Below are 21362 nucleotides of genomic sequence, written 5' to 3'. Positions count from 1 at the left end.
TTTGGGATTCTAAATAGAGAGATTCTGAAAAGAATTCGTTCGGGAATCTCAACAGAATCCAATCAGAAGTTTACAGAATCCGACAATTCGCAATTCTGAACAGAATTCCGGTCGAGATTCAGGGCAGAACCCTTTCGGAATTTGTTTAAAATTTTAGATAGGATTCTGTTAACACCTTGTTTATTGAATAATTTCAATTTTTCCAAGTAATCTACTATTTTATAGTTACATATGGCCCAAAATTTTATTCGGTCGACTTCTTTTATTTCGTCATTGAGGCTTCGCCGCCATGAGCCTCTGGGTCTGCCTCTGCTGCGATGTCCCGCTGGGTTCCAGTCTAATGCTTGTTTATAGATTTAGTTTCCGCGCCTACGTAGAGTGTGGCCGACCCAGCCCCACTTCCGATCCCGAATTTCTGTTGCTATCGGCCTCTGGTGACAACGACGATGGAGCTCGTTGTTTGAGATCCAGTTGTGAGGCCACCAGGCCCGAACTATATACCGCAGGCATCTGTTAATGAACACCTGCAGCCGTTGAGTGTTCTCCACTGATACACACCCTGTTTCGCTAGTGTATAACAGCACAGATTTCACGTTAGAGTTGAAAATTCGTATTTTGGTGCGTTCACTTATCTGCCTGTTTTTCCAGATATTTCTTAAACTCGTAAAGGCAGCCCTTGCTTTCTTGATCCGTGCGCCTATGTCGATCTTGGTACCGCCGTCTGACGCCATTTGGCTACCAAGATATTGGAAGCTTTCAACATTCTCCACTAGTTGTCCGGCTACTGTGAAACTTGAAGGAGTCACCGTGTTTACAACCAACAATTTGGTTTTGTTGACGTTGATGACTAAGCCTGCCGAAGAGGAGCGCTCGGCAAGGTAGTTGAGCTTACGTTGCATATCAGAGCGCCGTTGCGCGAGGAGTACAACGTCATCAGCCAATTCGAAGTCGTTTAGGTGCTCCAGGGTTATGTTTGGTTCACGGTCAATCGCATCTACCAGAATCTACCAGAATCTACCAGAATACATCCTTGCCTCACACCAGGTACGGCCCGGATAGGGTCGGACAGGACCCCATTGTGCAGCACTCTACACGAAAAGGCCTCGTACTGTGCTTCGATGAGGCCGATGATTTTCTCAGGTACCCCCTTGCGTTTCAGGGCGCCCCACATATTCTCGTGATTGAGACGGTTGAAAGCTTTTCGTAGTCAATAAATACCAAGTACAGGGACTTTTGGAATTCGTTGACCTGCTCCAGAATGATGCGGAGCGTGACAATATGGTCCACACAGAATCTTCCGGCACGGAATCTGGCCTGCAGCCGCCGGAGAGTCGCATCGATCTTCTCCTGAATCCGGGCTAGGATAATTTTGCATAGAACTTTAAGAACTGTATACAGCAACATAATGCCTCGCCAGTTATCTCATACAGTCAGGTCACCCTTTCTGGACACCTTCACTAAGATACCTTGCAGTCGACCAGGAAAGTTGCGGTTTCCCAGATATTACGAAATACACGATGCAGTAGTTGAGCGGATGTCATGGGGTCAGCTTTGAGCATCTCGGCTGATATGCGATCGACCCCTGGGGCTTTATTCGATTTCATGCTTTGGATGGCTGTTTGAAACTCTAGCAGTGATGCAGCTTCGGTATTGACGCGTGTTATACGTCGGGTCCTAGGCAGATCATGCCGAGGTGGTAATGGCCTGGCTGGCACTTGAAAAAGTTGTTCGAAGTGCTCGAACCAGCGTTTCAGCTGACCAGTTGGGTCGGTCAATATCTGATCATTCGCGTCTTTCACAGGCATCGTTGCATTCATCTTCGCCCCGCTTAAGCGTCGTGAGATATCGTAGAGGAGGCGAATGTCCCCGGTTGCGGCGGCTCTCTCTCCTTCGTTGGCCAGAGAGTCTGCTCACGCTCGCTTGTCCCGTCGACATGAGCGTTTTACTTCCTTCTCAAGAGCCGCGTATCGTTGACGGGCTAAGACTTTGGCTCCTCTGGTTTTTGATCGCTCTATCGCGGTTTCTCTTCGCTCCTCTATCTTCCTCCAGGTCTCCTCTATCTTCCTCTAGCCTCCTCCTATCTTCCTCTATCTTTCTCATCGGTGATCCATTGTTTTGTCTGGGTGTGCAGTTCGCCCAGATTGTTCTCGCTGGTGGCAATGAAGGCATTCTTGATGGTGGTCCATTGGTCTTCCACGTTGCCACCTTCCGGAATATCTGCAGCACGCATCTCCAGTTCTTCAACGAAGGACCGTTTCACCGTGGCATCTTCCAGTCGGCGTGTGTTGAATCGTCGTCCAACTCTTTCCTCCTGCCGACGAATCCGCGCAATGCGCAGGCGTATTTCGCCGATGAGGAGGTGATGATCCGGTGCGATATCGGCACTACGTCTATTCCGTACATCAAGAAGGCTGTGTTTCCATTTTCGGTTGATGCAGATGTGGTCAATTTGATTTTCTGTAGAGTCGTCACGGGAGACCCACATGACCTTGTGAACCGGTCGATGAGGGAAGAGCGATCCCCCAATCACCATGTCGTTATTACCAGTCATACACAATTTAAGGGTATATCAAGGATCATCCGCTGGATAAACATCTAATCCGTCCCTGATTGGCCCTCACGAAAACCTGCCAACTTTTCTCTAACGGAGTACTCAATTGTTTTTAGTCTGTTATACAGAATTCGCCACAGTGTATGAGATGACCAGTCGCGGGCTGAAAATCTCTCCAAAAAAAATACGAAAAAATTGAAACAGAATTTCGTACGCTGAGTTCAGAAGGGTGATCTTTTTGTAATTGGCACACTCTAGCCACACCCGAGTTTTTGAAACTACATGCTAGTGATCCGAGTCAATGTTCGGGCCTCTGAAGGACCTTAGATGAATAATTTTCCCTTCATTCTCAACATGCACATACGGTCGCATATCGGTTTAAACCCAATATCTCGCTTTTATGCTTCTCGATTACCATTGCACTTATTGCTCTGTGATACTTGAATAAACTGTTTGTGATGGGATCCATCGCTAATATTTCTTGGACAGCCACACTCACTCGTTACCAGATGTGATTCCGGTGAATCCATTCTTTTGTACTTCTGTTGTCTTTCTTGCTAACTGTAGAGCCTTCGGCAAACAGTTAAAAATTCTGACAATTACACGCTACGGTAATATTTGAACCCATATTTTTGTGTTCAATAGCCTCTAAATTTGCATCAAACCTTTTCTTGTACGCAATATTGAATACAAGCTCCATAGTAACGGTCAGGGTTGTTAATCGTTAATTTATCGCTATCGCCGATAAAGTTGATTGTGATCACCGTTATCGGTTGCTACGATAACGATGAATCAACTGAATTATTATCGGAGTTCGATAATTTAACGTAAGTTAACTCGATAATTGTGCGATAATGGAGCAAATTGTTTGCAACTGGTTAACCAGAGTAAATTTTTATTGAAGCGGAGCACTCTAGAATTAATGCTGAATACCTACCAATCTATGAAACGAAACAAAAGTAAAGTGTTCTGTTGGTGGTTCAGTGATTTTTTTCACTATGCAGTTTTCCGATAAGACGTCCGCGAAAATTTACCCAGGCGGACTTAATTCTCTGAGACAGAGACGCATAAACATAAGTACGCTTCCTACTGAGAGCACATGATTACTTTCCTTAGTCAATCCTTATTCCTTATCGTATAAGCAAGAATATTCAGTTGGAATGGGAACTCCTCGGCAATATATATTAGAAATTTATTTGATGCAGCGATCTTTAGTGCTGCATTCCAGGCATAGAGCACCAGTACCGAATAAACATACTTCAATAGATTGGTGGACTAACCTCGTTACCTATTCAATATGTTTCAGTTAGGCTAAGGAGTTCGGTCTCCCCTGTGAGTCATAAAATAATCATATAACTGGGTGCGAGCGGATCTTCCAAATGGAAGTTTTGTTAATCTTGCTAGATTGAACATAAGTGTAGACATTAAAAATGCTCTCAGATTCTCTACTGGACAGCTGCGACTGAAATTTAATAATTGACCGAAATATTGTGTTGGTCAATTCGGGGACCTCTTTGAATCCAAATTTTTTTCCAGGATTTAAAAACGTTTCTGAATATTGTAAGGCGAAACAATGCTTTAAATAGATGTTGCAAACCCAACTTGTAAGCAGGGTAGAAATATTTCACAGTCAATGCAGTGAAAAACATGGATCTCAGTATAATCTGCAGTCGCCTTCATCACCGCCGTGGTGAGTGCGACTAGAGATGTCGTAAAATCACGATTAATCGATTAGTAACTAATCGATTACTCTCGATTCTTGTCGATTATTGAATCGATTAATCGTTGTATATTAATCGATTCAAAATTAATCGATTATCACAACGATTAATCGATTCATCGAAGTAATTAATTAATTAGCGACATCCTTATGATGTCGTAAAAACCTGATTAATCGATTAGTAATTAATCGATAACTTTCGATTCCTATCGATTATTGAATCGATTAATCGTTGGGTAGTAATCGATTCAAAATTAATCGATTATCACAACGATGAATCGATTAATCGAAGTAATCGATTAATTTTTGACATCTCTAAGTGCGACTGGGTGCAGCCGAAAAATCATTTCCAACACCGACCATTCAATTTCGCATTCAGCCACTCACAAGTCGCTCTGACATGCTGCTCAGTTCGCGCCTTACCGTATGACTGTGAGTGGCCCATTTAAACGCGTGGTGATTTTTTTTCAATTTGCTGGGTGAATTTGTACATTTTGCTATGGTAAATTTCATCTTCGCGGAGCAGTGGGTGATGTGAGTTCTGTTGTTTACTTTTCTGCCTCTCCGGGAATGTGAGGTTGATTTCAAAGCAGGAAGAAAATAAAAAAATTAAATAAAAAAACATCACCTTCATCCAGTGCTGCCGAATATTTACAGCCCTGCTTGTGAGTATTTGTTCTTTTAACTGTGTGGTACATGTTGCAGTTAACTCGATAATTATCGATGAATCAACGAATACTCGATAACGATAACGTTAATTCAACGCTCACTTTATCGTCAACGAAGCATCATCCAGGGTTGTAAATATTCGGCAGCACTGGATGAAGGTGATGTTTTTTTATTTAATTTTTTTATTTTCTTCCTGCTTTGAAATCAACCTCACATTCCCGGAGAGGCAGAAAAGTAAACAACAGAACTCACATCACCCATAGCGCCACGAAGATGAAATTTACCACAGCAATATGTACACATTCACCCAGCAAATTGAAAAAAAAATCACCACGCGTTTAAATGGGCCACTCACAGTCATACGGTAAGGCGCGAACTGAGCAGCATGTCAGAGCGACTTGTGAGTGGCTGAATGCGAAATTGAATGGTCGGTGTGGACGTACACGAGCTGCGTGAGTACAGCAGTCAGTCGTATAATAGCATTGTCTTAGATGCTGCCCCACTACACTACATGTAATCGCATATTTGTCCCATATGAATAGGAAATCCAGCGAAGGTGGCACTGATATGAAGTTTTCTTGTACTTATCGATTATGATTCTCGGATTCCTGGACGAGTATCCTGTAAACCTCAGTTGTACACACACTTCGTACTACCTATGGTCGAGTATCTGTCCCATCTTTGCTAGATTTCCTATTCGTATGGCACAAATATGAGATTGTGGGTAGCGTAGTTAAATTAATAAATTAATTTGGGCAACACTGTCCTTGCTCAAAGTGATATCAAATTCTTTAGCAGTTTTGTTTATAGGACATTTTCACATTTGAAGACGATTTGCGGACCCTATACGTGGCTGGCGACTGCATCTTAGTCTAAGAAATAAATAAATAATACATTTTCACATTTGAGTGGATATTTGGCTATTTGGAGAAAAGTATTTCGGACAGCATTGTTTGTTACACTGACGGCTGCCTCCTCGAAGATAGAGCAGATAGATTCAGGCGTCTATTCGCATGAGTTGAGATTAGAACAGTCCTACTCACTGAGTAGTGGGTAAATATTGAGCCGTCTTTCAGGCTGAGTTGTGAATATTTGGATTTACAATACCCTGATTTTCATTTACAATTATGCCTACATTGATAGCAATATTGCGATTAAATGAGAAAAAATATTCGTTGGTGACTAGTTCTTCAGTTTGTACTTCGCATCTTGTTCACAGCTGATATCTATTTACTAGCTTTACTAGCTTCAAGATAATTATATTTTTGGTATTTAACAGATTATTTTTGTGATGTTTTTTCATCGAATACAACAAATACTATTGCAATATGAATAGTGAATTCAAATGCTGAAAAAAAAAAATTAGCAAATATTTTCTCTCTTCGATTGTAGGCATCCGCTTCCTATCGTCGAAACGGTACGATGGCACTGAACCAACGAAGTCAATCAGCGGCCCCGAGCGACAGCTATCGAGACGACCGGCGGGATTCGCTCTCGCCCCAAGATGATAGATATACCGAATATCCAGTTCTTCCATTACATCAGTATGCGCCAAGATTTCAATCACGATCAGCGACAGCGACACCAACTGGTTCACCGAAGAAACGACAATTACCGCAAGTACCTCACGTGTCACGAAATGCAGCAATGCGAGAGCGCTTCGTGCAGGAGTTTGAGGAGCGCAGTGGAGGACGTTTTTCCCGGTACCGACATCGCCAAAGCCATCATCTGCCAACGTATCGAAGTACGGGGATGGGAGGTTAGTCATTATGTCTGATTTCCAGAGAATCTTATTTATGTATTGCATTTTCTTTATTCTGTTTATTCAGGATGGGAACAACGCTATACCGGACTCTCAGATAGTGATCTGACGACACACTCATTAGACAGTAGAATTAGACCTAGACACTCGTTATCTCCGGATAAGGATTTTATGGGTGATTTTGCTGACTCCGATATGGAGTCGGTAGTTAGTGTAACTTCAAGTGCTTTTTCAACTCAGTCGGAGCGACCGCGTGGATCAAAAGGGATAAGGTGAGTGTATCAAACTTTACTATTATATTTCAATACAAGAAGCGTGCATCGGTACTGACTAATCATTTTCGAATTGGAAGGAATTCGCACGTAAGGCGTCTTCAACATAGAAGTCTCCCATCGGGTTGGGCAACAACTTCTTTGTGTGCTCTTCCAAGCGAGTACCCATTCGGGCAACCAGTCAGCGAAGCGGAACAAGAAACAACATTCCCTGATGTCACTCAAGCTGGTCTTATTGCTCCCAATCTTGATGTTGCACCTGACCAAAGCTTTGTTCCCTTTAGTGAGATTGTCCCAGTGCCAACCAAAACCCCTATTTCACTTCCAAAAATTCCTATTTCCAGTGTTGTTGTTCCCTCGGCTACTGAAGATAATAGGCTTGTTCCAAGCTCCGCTGTTTCAACCTTTGAACAACCCCCACTTCCTGAGCCAAATAATAGCTACTTTAGCAAGCAATGCATTACACTTAATTCAGATAAGAGCACTATCCAAAGTTATGTTGTTAATCCTGGTAATGATAATGTGATGACCACTTCGTTTAACCTTTCAAACATGTCCTCGACGGATCCTACATCCTTAGAACTGACAACTGGATCATTACCGCTTAGCAACTATATGCAGTATAGCGCCAATCAAATGACAACATCGTTGAAAGGCAATTCATTGTGTAATAATCAGCAAACACCTGTTGGTTATCAACGATCGTCATATTCAACTCGTTCGAACACATCTGAACCGAATTTAAATACTGCGAACATAGTTCCTTGTATGCCTAGAGAACGTAACTCCGCGCGTAAACAATTATTTTGTGCATCCAATAACAATAATCAACAAGCATCATCGGCAGCCAATCAAATTATAATGAAGTCTTCCTTTTCGGATCAGTACTTACCGAATAGTTTCACATATGAACAGAATGATGGACAAACGGGAAACATTTGCATCTCAAACGTTTATGACCCTAATACAGGAGTGAAGAACCAAACAATCACTTGCGTTCGTAATAGTTCGGATAATTTGGGCGGAAGTAACATCCGCTACTCTAGTAGTCACGACGGAACGGTATGCGAATTTTCTGCTCCAGATCTTCAGTTTAGAACTTCTGTTGGAAGTCTCATGGATTTATATGCCACGCCTCAGTATTCTAGCACCATGCAGGATTCTAACCAGGACCAGAATACTCGTAGGAGCGATGTCTACAATGTTAGTGATTTGGAAAATGATTTTGGTGTCGTGCGCAGGAAACCTGCCGATCTGTTAAAATCTCCCAGTGAAATACCATTCTATGGACGAACTGAAATTGGCTTCAAAGAGACATACCTAGGGAGCATTGTTGCAAGTCAAAAAGATACAATGAGAAGATCGCACTCGTTAATGGCAAGAGACCAGATAATTGACATTGAATATGACTCGGATACTGGTTATAAAACTAGAAGCGTACATAAAAATATGATCACGAGCAGCGTCGAAGAACAAGCATATCGAAAACGAACAAGATCACTTGATGCGCATAATATTCCAGAAGAAAAATATCCTGATAACTATTCAGATGACTTTAGTTCAAAGTCAAGTATAGATAAAAGTAACATGACACTTGACATTGTCAAAAATACAGACATACAGAGTGACAATAAAAAGGAAAAGCAAATAAAGAAACATAGGCAAGATAAAAATCCTGAGAAAACGAAAGTCGGGGAAAAGAAGCCCAAGCAACAAACAAAGTCAAAATCAACTACGTCTTCTGCAAAGAAAAGCACCAAAATGGTGAATAAGGCTCCTAGTTCCACTTCACTGGACCGATCTGGATCTGCCAATTCCAAACCATCTTCTTCTACCGATGGTCAAAAAATAAGATCAAAAAATGTAGATAAACCCAAATTTAAAGAAATCGATCCTAAGAATCAAAAAGCGGAAAGAGAAAGATCGGACAGCAAAACGAGAGTGGATGAAATCAAAAGTGAGAGTGGCATCCTCTACAGTAGCTCCGAGTCCATTAAATCAATCATCGAAGAGGTGCGCCTTGAATTATTGCATAAGCCACAAAAATCCACATATTTGAGTGATGACAGCCCATCATTCTTGAATAGAAGTCACTCGTTTAGCGACGGTGAGACAACCCATATCAGAGCCTCAAACGATAAATACGATAAATACGATAAATACGAATTCGTTGAAGGTCGAAAGCACTACATCCTTAAGGAAGACAAGATGAATCGAAAGGGTAATTCAGGGAAATACGATTACGAGAAAACGGCGGGGCGCGCTCGCTCACTTTCAACAGACAACGAGCAAACAAGGAGACCCAATAGGGAAGCGTTAGGCGATAGGACAAACAAAACCGCCAGAGACATGTTTGCGAAATGCAACTCACGAAGATCAAGTGTGGCAACCAATGATGATGATTCCAACAAAGACGATCGCAGCGATGGAAGTGAAGAGGATGCATACGACGATGACGTGTTTGAAAGCCCTTTCTCGAGAGGACGAAATTCTTCATTCAATGGCAAAACTTACTCTAAACGTAGACCTCGGTTAGATATTCGTCGCACTTCCAGTTTGGAAGACGTGAAAAAGTTCGTCTCCCAATATAACGCTGCCAAAAGCAGTGGTAGTAAACATGATTCCACCCGTCATAGTTCAGTCAGTATTAATGATAAGCCCGAGTACTTTGAGTACAGTAAATCCCCCTCGCCTTGTCCCAAGTATGACGCTAGAAATGCTAATTATGCTTCCAATCGTTCCAAATCCTCCAATGGTATCGCCCTTCTGCAAACCGAACCAAAACGAACCTCGTTGAAAAAACCTTCACCGGGTGGTTCCGTTGCTTCTTCGAAAACGTCCGCATCGACTTCGCCGAAACCGTCGCGGAAATCCGGCAATCTCCCACAACACCACCAAAGTGATTACGATATGAGAGACCGGGGTCGGTACGGCAACAACGGTGGACGAGATGCGTATCGGCAGCGAGATCGTGAGCGAAACAGTAGTGACCACGAGCGAGACCGTCTTAGTGACGGTCGACGAGAATCGCGGGAGCGTTCTGAGCTGGACCGAAGTCTTTCGAATAACGAGGGAACGCCCGAGGATAAAATAGGTAGGTATCAGGAATGATTAACTAGACTATAGGAACGTTAATGTATGTTGGCCAGTGACAGGAAATGTCAAAAAAAATGTCGTGGGATTGCAATTACTAATTTGCTAATAACTTTTTTTCAGAAGTTACTAATAATTCGGATTTTTTTGATGAACATGTAGTGCTTAAAAGATCCTAGAACTTTGTCGAACAAATCATTGTTCTAATTTAGAACAAGAACAAGAACATTGAACTAATTTAGAACTTCTAAATACAAAGTCTAAGTCATGAGAGCGAAATTAAAAAAAATGTCACGGAATTTTATGACATTAATTTCATTTGACACTAATTCGGCTATCACGCCGCCAATATCAGATTTAGAGAAATGACCTATTAGAAAAAGTAATACGGTCTTTTGAGGGCTACATGACTATATAAAAACATAATTGTAAATAATGTGTGAAAAAAGTTATTAGCAAATTAGTCCCATGACATCGAAATGACATTTCCCATCACTGATGTTGGCTCAGAAATAATCATGAGATTTCAAATAGCTTAAACCACGGGCATACCGTTTTGACACAAATTCCGAACATGACTCATATTCCGAACACTCGCTTTTATATGGCCGTTCTGGCTTTATTCGTGTCATTCTTTCCATAGAATTTTGAATTCGTTTGTAATCTTGATCCTGAGTGGGGAGAACCGATGAAAATGTTAGTTTGAGGGCGCTAAAACGCCAGTGATTTGGAATATGAGTCATGTTCGGGATTTGAGTCAAAACGGTATAAGTACGTTAGACATAATGGACGATAGGACATAATGGACGATGCACCCAATAAGTATTGTACGACAATTATCCGAGAGCTACTCTCCGAAATGGAACAATTTCGCGAAAACCATCCCTAGCAGCACACATGCTTCACACAGGTTGCTGCAACTCATATGTGACCAGATTTGGTCACAATCAAGTTGCTGCAACCATTTTTGTCTGACTTGTGCTGCTCGGGATTTCCCCGAATATATCAATACCCGAAAATCAAGTATTAGTTGCATAGTATGGTGATTGACTGCGACTAAAATGCTACTAATACTTGCTTTGTTGATGGCTTACCCATGAATCAAATAGATGAGACGAGTCGATTGTTCGGTGAGTCCGGCGAAATAGACTCGGAGTTTATTCGCATCATGCATGAGTTTTGAGAATTTGAGAATTCCTCAGCACTGCTCATTAAACGAATGCTGAAAATCAGATAATCATAAGCCTTATGTCAATTATTCTTCCGTTAAAATCTCGCCATCTGCTCAGCTGATGTCGGTAAAATCTCATGAATCTTTTGATTCTATTCGGAATATCAGTATTAATCTTCCAATATTTTTAAAATGTCAGTCCACTGGGGTCGCCTTTTACACGAATGGAATACATAAATTTCTTAGCGCATTTTAATTTCCACAATTTTTCGATTACCATCTTTTGTTCATTTGTTTTTATATATTTTTTTCTTTTGCTCAACTCAATATTTCATCAAACCCAAAGGCCAGAAACAAGCGAGAACAAACCGCGTAAAAAGCAACCCCATTGTTTTATTTAATACTAGCTTTGGTACACTGGTCGATAGTAAATTTATAATCGCGATGTTGATGTGCTGCATTTGTAGTTCTCGCTGAAATCGAAAAAAAAAATGGAAAAAATCCGAGATTATTTAGTCACAAAGTAGAAAGGGGATCATCGCTTTAACGGCGTTGAAGTCACTTGCATGTTTGCATGTTCAGATAAGTTAAAATACTAAGTTATTACGATAATTTAAGTTATTATGATATCTGAATGTCCTTATAAGTGTTTTTCAGGCAAAAATGGGCCTCTTAGGGAAAACGACAGTTGGAGATTGTGAAAACTGTTCAGCAGCATATAAGCATAAAAGCATATGGAGACGCATGGTACATTTGTGCGATGATCCATCTTGTGACTAAACTTTTGAAGCAAATTTCTTTACCTAATTGCATGTAGGGACCTACATGTTCTTGGTTAGCATGTCACAATTCTTTCACGGTTGTCTTATCCACCTCATAAAGTTTCCTGTAGTTTGCTAGTTTTTTTAATTTTTATGCTCGGTCAGCTGGAGTACGGATGCTGTAATTTAAGATGTAGAAAACTTTAATTTACCAAATTCAATATGAGTAAATTTAATTTAGTACAAAATCAAGAAGAACCTTGAAACGGAAATTGACCGAGGTTGTCCCTGCAAACCCCTAAAGCTCTTGCGTATTATATTGGTTTGATGCAGATGTACTAGGTTCCCCAAATTGTTCAGGAGTTCAGATCAATTGGTCTAGAACGTCAACTACACCGGGGAAGGGTCATTTGGTCCGAACCCATTCGGCCGAAAGCCATTTGGCCGAAAGGGTCATTTGGCTGAATGGGTCATTTGGTCGAATATGTCGTTTGGCCGAATGGGTCATTTGGCCAAAAGGATAATTTAACCAGAAGGGTCGAAAGGGTTGTTTGGCCAAAAGGGTCATTTGGCCGAAAGGGCCGTTTGGCCGAAAGGGTCGTTTGGCCGAAAGGGTCATTTGGTCGAAAAGATTGTTTGGCCGAATAGGTCATTTAGCCGAATAGTTAATTGAAAAGTAAGAAATTAGGAATGAGAAGAGAGACGTCTCACTACCCACTTCGCGCTACTCACTTTTCACAGCAAGAAGTGAGAAATGAGGAGCGAGAAGTAAGACGTCTCACTTCTCACTCCTCATTTATCACTTCTCCCTGTTAAAAGTGAGAAGCGCTCCTCACTTTTGACAGCGAGAAATGAGAATTGAGGATTGAGAAGTGAGACGCTTCACTTCTCTTTCCTGTGAAAAGTGAGTAGTGTGAAGTGAGTAGTGACACGTCTACTCACTTCGTGCTTCTCACTTTTGACAGCAAGAAGTGAGAAATGAGGAATGAGAAGTGAGACGCTTCACTTCTCACTCCTCATCTATCACTGTATTTATCGCTGTAAAAAGTGCAAAGCGTGAAGTGAGACGTCTCACTTCTCACTCCTAATTTCTCACTTCTCACTGTGAAAAGTGAGTAGTTCGAAGTGGGTAGTGAGATGTCTCTCTTCTCATTCCTAATTTCTCACTTTTCAATAAACTATTCGACTTTTCGGCCAAATGACCCTTTCGGCCAAACGACCCATTTGGCCAAATGATCCTTTCGGCCAAACGACCCATTCGGCCAAATGACCCTTTCGGCCAAACGACCCTTTCGGCCAAATGACCAATTAGGCCAAATGACTTTCGGCCAAATGGTATATTCGACCAAACAACTTTCGGCCTAGTGGCATTCGGTCAAATGGGTTTCGGCCAAATGACCCTTCCCCGTCAAAATGAAGAGGCAAGAGGTACGGAAATGGTCGAGTAGCCGATGACGAAATTCATTTTTTGACCAGTTGTAAATATTTCAAACACAGCCAATCTATACGAAATAAATAATATTCTGCCTCGCCAAAGTATACTCACTGGCGTCGCCAGTCATTGTTGTTTGATGGGCTACGTTGTCTTTGAGAACTTTTGCGTCTTTGCAACGAGTCAGTGCGTCCTTGTGACGCCATACCGAATACTGGTGACTGTTCAAACCCGAACCTATGCAAAACTTTTCAAAACAACCATACCTGAGTATTGTGGAAATTAATCTGACCATTTACCCTCTTCATCCAACTTGAAACATCCGGAATTCTTTTCTTGGAGCAGGCCAATCAGCGTCAATAACGTGAGGAAGGGTCGTTTGGCCGAAAGTCATTCGATCGACTACCATTAGGTCAAACGCCACTTGGCCGAATAACTCGTTAGTTCGAAAGTTATCTAGTCGAATTCCATTTTGCCGAATTGTTGAGCAAAAACTAGTTGGCCGAATAAGAAGTTTGGTCGGAAAAACCCATTTATCCGAACAAGCCATACGGCCAAAAATGTTGCTGAGCCAAACACAACTCAAACTGTCTTGGGTGTAGCAGCTTATATAAGACTCAGACTCAGATGTACATCGGTTGTAGTAGCTCGATTATAGCGAATGTGTTGATTGAAAGGCTATGTAGCCGCTAATGTCGTTAAGAAGATAGCCGAAAATGTCGCTCGCATGAGCTTGAGCATTATGACCGTACAATTCGTAGTTGCTACTTTGTGATTGACTAGAACTTGCGAAATTGTACAGAGAACTTAAAAACGATCTGGTCGGCGTACCAAACGTTAACACGACTAACGCGCACTGATTAATTATCTGCTCTTCGACCACGCGTACCAAACACGATCCGTCGCACAATGATCAATCATCAGTTCTTCAAAGCAGAGTTTTTCATTTCGCGGACCACCCGTTGCATCAAACGTTAACATAAGCCTTCGCGCACTCCGTAAGGGACAGAGGTCTGAAAATGACGCTCGGCTGGAAAACTCGTTTAGCCGAATAGGTTATTTGGCCTAAATATTCGTTTGGCAGAACAGGTCGTTTGGACAAAAATGTCAATCGGCCGAACGGGTAACATGACCGAAAATATGTTTTGATCTTAGAGGTGATATGCCCTGGGGCCCTCCTTACCCGTGCGGCAAGACGCGCGGCTAAAAAGCAAGACCATGCTGAGGGTGACTGAGTTCGATTCCCGGTGACGGGCTAGTCAATTTTTGGAGGCAGCCCAAAAATTGTCCATTAAAACAGATGAAATTATCCTTAAACAATTGAAAAATGCTCCTTAAAAAAACTAATCATTTTTCCTTAAATTATTGAACAAATTACCTTGGAATATATAAAATGCTCCGTAAACATTTGAAAAGTGTACCGTAGAAACGAAAAAAATGTACCGTAAACAATTGAAAATGCTCCTTAGAAAATTTTGTAAGCGCAGATTTCGACAATTTCGAGTTCCTCAAGCCGTGGGTGGTAAGAGATATTCAAGTTACAAGATAAAAATTGTCGCTGTCGTGGCTGTCCGGAACATTTTTTGCTGGCGAGGATAGGGTGCTAAATGTCAATGAAGGAAAAATACATACAATTTGACAGTTCGCTACCCAACATGTTTCGGACAGCAGAACAAAGGGAACCGAAGCGACAATATTTGTCTTGTAACTAAGATATCTTTTGTGGTTATGCAGGGAAATTGATGAATAAACCTATTAGCATTAAAAATATGCAATGTGATTTTAATGAAATTCGTATCGTCAAGCATGTTTATGCGATGTGCAGTTGTATGGGACGTCTGTTTGTCTATGAGCAGTCTGGTGCACAATTTCTTCAACAATGCTTTGAATTGCTTGTAGGCTAAGATTACATTTTGTATAAGTTTTTGGAGGATTTCATTTTTTTTACGGAGCACTGTTTTAAGTTTAAGGAGCATTTTCTCAGGTTAAGGAGCATTTTTTATTGGTTTAAGGAGTATTTCTTCTTTTTAGGGAGCATTTCCCTTAGTTTTCGGAGCATTTTTCTGTTGAATAGGGTTACGAAGCAAAACAATCAGCTTCATACTCCAGTGGTGCATAAGATTCTACTTTATGACAGCCAATTTCAAGGTACTTTTTCAACTATTTCACAATAATTCTTATATCAATATACTGCGCAATTATCATTAGTTAAATAGCAAATCTTTGTTTTTCTAAGGAGCATTTTCAATTGTTTACGGTACATTTTTTCGTTTCTACGGTACACTTTTCAAATGTTTACGGAGCATTTTATATATTCCAAGGTAATTTGTTCAATAATTTGAGGAAAAATGATCAGATTTTTTAAGGAGCATTTTTCAATTGTTTAAGGATAATCATGATTGTTTCATGATGCATTTACCATTTTCCCATTTTTGGATTGGAAATTATCTCGACTTCCTTGGGCATAAAAGTATCATCGTGTTAGCCTCATGATATACGAATGCAAAAACGGTAACCTGGCTTAGAAACCTCGCAGTTAATAACTGTGGAAGTGCTTCATGAACACTAAGCTGCGAGGCGGCTCTGTCCCAGTGTGGGAATGTAATGCCAATAAGAAGAAGAGAACGGTGATATGCCCGTAAATTCAATTTGCATATAACAAAAAAGGTTGTTACTCCGAACAAATAATTTGATCATGAAAAACATTCGACCAAACAGGTCGTTTGAGATCAATCCAAACATGTTTTTCGGTTGAAAAAATCATTCAGCAGATAAGATCCTTACCAGATAAAAATGCATAACGAATGATGCAAATATCACAGAGAGTAAATCTTAGATGAAAGTGTAGGTTGCTTTGAAGTATCTCGTTACATCCGCGAAACGCTATTCTAGTGAGCTGAAAATATGATGAAAATGTGTGTTGTGAATTTTGGTCAATTCACTTCTCCTTTCTCACTTATAATTTTTCCACTTTTTGCTACTCAAAAACTGTGTTTTCCTTACAAAACTATAACATCGTTAGTTATTATTCAAAGTTTAATTAGAATATTCAGTGATTTCAACAACATCTTGAACCATGTTTACAACAGCCTATGTTGGGAAAACTGTTGATCTCGGTAACTCAATATTATATAAATTTGTTATTCCCTTTTGGGTGGGATAGCTTAAGACCATAGTCAGATTGATAAAGGTACTGTTCGACATTTCATAACATAGCATAATGACATTACTCCGAAGTCCACCACTCTGAATGAGTCACTACCCCGAATGCCATTACCCCGAATGGGACACTGCCCCGAATGAGCCAGTACCCTGGATTAGTCATTTCAAGTGTATTCTTCATTTCAATGAAAACATTTGTTACTCAATAGAAGTTTGTTCAGAATCCTTAGGCATTATTTCCTCTGTTCGCTTCATGTCGGCTGTCGGCATATCGGCAAGAAAGCATTATCTCCTCTCTTGTACAACAGCACTTTCCCAGATAATAAAGGAGTAGAATGAAAAATGACAGTCTAATTACACGTAAATCAAAAATGTTGGTTGAACAGAATCTTTGTTGCGTTTCTCTTGGTAACTCTATGTAGAATATTTTTTATGCCTTGCAAACATTTTTATTTTGCGATTTACCGGCATCTGCTTTCGGGGTAATGGGTAGAGGGGTCCATTCGGGGCTCTGTACCATTTGGGGAACTGTTATTCGGGGTAATGTGGTAGAGCCATTTATTCCATCAAAAACGAAGCCATGAAAATTTATTTGATTTGTTTTGTGATTTATTTTCAGTAGTGAGCATGCTTATTAGCAAGAAGAAGCGCGAGATTGGTGCTTGCTGTATTTATTTGTTTTGCGATGAGATGAATGTATGTTCGGTGAGATGGAAAACGTAACAGTTCCCTTAGTTTATAAATAATAATAATACAGAATTAGCAAGAAATCTCATGGTTGAAGACCAATTAGGTTTTAGCTAACCCGGACCAAATTCCAATTCTAGTTTTTAACTAATGCATGTTATGATCGTCGTTCCAGATGGTAGTTTAAGCGATACGGCCGTGATACAAAGTTTGGACTCTCGGCGCAAGCTGGATCAACGTTCGCCCAAGAGTGAGACCCCTACGCGGGAACGGGACCTTTTTGGCCCCGGCATGGGAAAGAAAAGTAGTTCCACGTCGCAACTGTCGGCAACAGGTAACTTGCTCAAAATTTTATCAAACGTGCGTTTTTCGGTTTTGATTTAATTTTGAGTTATTTTATTATGAATATCAATCATGTGAGATTATGTGCGTCTAGCGCACAAAGTGAGAGGATGGTATCGGTTTGAGAAAAAAAATCAGCTTCTTGTAATGTAAGTCACAATCGGGTCTTGAAAAATTAATATGCACTGATATGAAAAAAAAAACACGTAAGGCGAGAGATTAGCTCCATGTGTCGCATCGATGTACAAGAATCCCATCATGACACTCTTTGAACTGACCATGTTTTGATAATCAATTTCATTCAACATATGAAAAAGGTCGTAAGCGCCGAATGGGGTTTGGTAAGCGTGGCAAAAACTCCTTTACCGTGCACCGAAGCGAAGAGGTGTTACCCGGGGAAGTTCGCGGAGGCCTATCGCGCGGTTCTTCAGCGTCTAGCGATGGTGAAGGCAGCGCAGATGGCGACAGGTTCGCTCCTAGTTTTCTGTTTTATTTTTCATTCAATTTTCGTTTCACCATCCTGTGATCCACTTTGTTATTAAGTTTTGCTCTGTTTAACTTTTTTCCTAGTATGAATCGCCAATCGTGTACAATAGTAATAGACATTAATTTTCTTTTGTGTTCGAGTCATCATTCTGTACTGTTACTGTAGTTGGTTTAGTAGAAATTCATCAATTTGTATGAAGAGATTCAATTTAAATTCCATCGACGAGGATCGGATAATAAGCTCTGCTTATTTGTAAATTTTTATCAATCTCAGAGAAATTAATAACTAACGCGCAAGTAAAATACAAGAGGCCTATAAATATGTTTACGGGGAGATATAGAATCATTACTAAAGATAAAACTAAACTAAACGGAAGAGGCGTAGAAACGTTTCGTAAATAAAGTGCTTTATAGATGCGAGTGGTTTACGTAATTGGAATGAAATGTCATGAGGTAGAATTGGTTTTTGTTTATAATTAGTTACATAGACACAATCATACACTCATTTTAACACTTACAATTAACAGCTTTACAATTTTATCTTATATGTTACTTTCAAATCTACTTTTACTTTGCACTATTTTATACACTTTCTTTCCGATGCATAGCATGTTCAAGAATTTGGTAAAATAAATATATGAGAATATATGGACGACAGTAGGAGCAACATATAGGATCATGAACAGTTTGCAGATATCTTTCACCTATCTCTATTCATGACACAAAAAAAACTTGACTCGATGTTTTTATCAGAAAGACAGGATGCAAGAATAGTTATTCAAGTTATGAATCGCAGTCCCCCAGCTGACTATCGACTTAAGAATTTAGTGTATTTGACTTTTAATATTCATATATCATATTCGCAATAAGTCGTTTAAAACATGAGTAACCTTTAAGTGACATCGTATTTGAAAGGTATCTTCAAACATATCCATAGCTCGACGTTCAAAGATTTAAAATCGGAATACACCAGTTCATAATCTTAATTCAACATGATTGCAAAACTTTAACATAGCTTTTTCAATTTCGATTTTCATTACCTTTGTTCCCAGCTGTGTATTATGATTATGTTTACAATTCAACACACTAGTTCTCTGTTATTGGATTGACATATGCGAGCTGAACTGCTGGACCAATAGGTTTGAAATGGCCTTTCGCCGAGCAAAACAAAAAATTGTTTTCCATTAGGAGGCTTCCGAATGAAAGCATTACCCTAGTTACACGCATTATTATCGATACCAACTTGTTTTCTTTTGAATGTCATTTCGTTTCTTGTGAACATTGTAAATACACGCCTAATCGCTCACAGACCAAGGAATATCGCCATCTTCCTCGTCGTCTACATCGCAACGTAAGCGATCCTCAGCGGGATCGATCCAACGATCGGTTGAAGTGACACCGATTCCATCGCAGTCCGGGGCCAATCGTGCCGGAAGTTTGCATTCAATCTCTAGCTCCGAGGGCTCCTCGTAAGTCTCCCTCTTCCGCCACGGGTGCCAACTATGTGTTGTCTTTGTTTTTGTTATCTTCACTTGCTCTACTACTGTCTACGTATAACGAGTTGGAACTTTTTTCTATTCGAATCTATATGTTCTGTGGTTGATTATATGTGTATCGTACTTCTCGTCACTGCCCTATAACATGCTTTGCAAGAGTGTTTCTAATCACTTATTTGTGTGTACTTGCTTTACTATTGGAGTGCTATGACTGCAGTTGTAACATCTGTGTACTTTTTAGACAATAAATGGCGATACACGAGATTTTTTCTTTGGTATGATTCCAAAAACTAATATCAGCCAGCTCAACAAAGAAAATTATATTTTAATTTTTATATATTCAAATTGAACTTGACAATTTCTACCGATTTCTCAACAATATATATGGCAAAGTAAATGTTATTAATTTTCATTGGAAATAACAGTAATTAGAACTCTCTTTAATCTTTTTTTTTTAATTATTAATTGCAATTTATATCCAGGCGACAGACTCCTATTTATAATAGTTTACAGTGCATAGAAATGATCGAGATAGTGATGTGATTTGTGACAGTCTACAAATTTTCATTGCGATTAGTCCACTAATTGTTATTATCATTGTTTTGTTCTTTCAATCTTTTAAATTTTATTCTTATTTGTACACGCACATGTTTTTAATATAAATGTTTGAATGATAACTATTATTTTGTCGTTGAATTTCTCTCTGTTGCATGTGTTGGAGCTAACTAGTTATGCGAGTATGAGAATAAAATCGATTCTTTCGAAGTAAACTAAAAACTATCTATCTCTCCCTGTAATTCAAACCTGTCGAAATAGAATAGGGAAACCGAATAGCCTGACGTTCTGTTCTATACCCAAATCATACATTCAGTAATGCAATGTATAATCAATGATGTTAACCAAATACTTATCTCAGCTTTCTATTACCATGTCCTGATAATAAATATTTTGAGAATGTCCTCCATGACTATTAACTGGAATGTATCGTAACATCTAAATCGTCTCGATAATAGCGAAGTGCACTATTTGGGGAAGGACAAACCTATGTTCTCTAGTGCCGTACCGTTTCACATACTGTTCGTAATAGTTCTCTCTGAGATGGAAACTGCTACATCGTTTGGTCACATATTTTCAATTTTACAGTAGTTACATTTCAATGCACCTTTGTCTTATTTTCACTATCCGGTATAATCATTCATCGAGTTTTTGTATGAATCTCATTATTGCATGTAAACATTCACAATGCACATTTATAGAATAATTCTTATAATCGATTATCACTTAATTTCAAAGCATTATTTCAATATTATGTAGGGGAACTGCTCCTGGAAGTCATCTCATGGTTCCCATATTCATCCCATCAAAAGCAAAGCAATGGAAAGCAATCTGATTTGTTTCTTATTTTTGTGATTTATTCATCACTGAGCACGCATGTTGACAAAAAGAAGCGAAAAACTTAGTGCGGTATTGCTTTGATTCGCGATGAGATGAATATATGTTCAGTAAGATGGACATCGGGACAGTTTCCCTAATTAAATTGATCATTTGCAACTTAATGATGTTGCTAAACACTTTTTTATCTGATATTTTCCATGTTTCCTTCATAAAGTTAAAGCTGCAGAATGGTCAGACACTTATAGCTGTGCTATCCAAGGCTAGATCAACGCCAAAAGAGCGTCGCCTCAGGCTCCCTCATTGTAGGGGGCTACAAAATGACATCACATCTAATTGTTGCCTTTCTTGTGCACTAGGTGTAAG

The 21362-nt window shown here is 39.9% G+C and overlaps 1 protein-coding gene across 12 annotated transcripts in view; it reads left to right on the top strand.

Annotated features, from left to right (window-relative positions):
• LOC134220973 (regulating synaptic membrane exocytosis protein 2) overlaps window positions 1–21362 on the top strand; it is a 191027-nt gene that overhangs the window by 138009 nt on the left and 31656 nt on the right. For 8 of the 12 annotated variants that reach the window (XR_009982145.1, XM_062700135.1, XM_062700136.1 and 5 more), the window contains 5 exons: window positions 6333–6699; window positions 6770–6974; window positions 7055–10068; window positions 17456–17614; window positions 19418–19577. Coding sequence is in view for 9 of the 12 variants with exons in the window: in XM_062700135.1 (XP_062556119.1) it covers window positions 6333–6699; window positions 6770–6974; window positions 7055–10068; window positions 17456–17614; window positions 19418–19577 (3905 nt within the window). In the remaining 3 variants the exon portion in view is untranslated. Of the gene's footprint in view, window positions 1–6332; window positions 6700–6769; window positions 6975–7054; window positions 10069–17455; window positions 17615–17939; window positions 18091–19417; window positions 19578–21362 lie in introns of all 12 variants that reach the window. The other 4 variants (XR_009982146.1, XM_062700141.1, XR_009982147.1 and 1 more) reach the window with 3 other exon arrangements.

This window comes from Armigeres subalbatus, chromosome 3 (genome assembly GCF_024139115.2).
Source record: "Armigeres subalbatus isolate Guangzhou_Male chromosome 3, GZ_Asu_2, whole genome shotgun sequence".
Lineage (NCBI taxonomy): Eukaryota > Metazoa > Arthropoda > Insecta > Diptera > Culicidae > Armigeres > Armigeres subalbatus.
The sequence above is the reverse complement of the archived record's forward strand: the minus strand, read 5'-3'. Positions and strand labels throughout refer to the sequence as shown.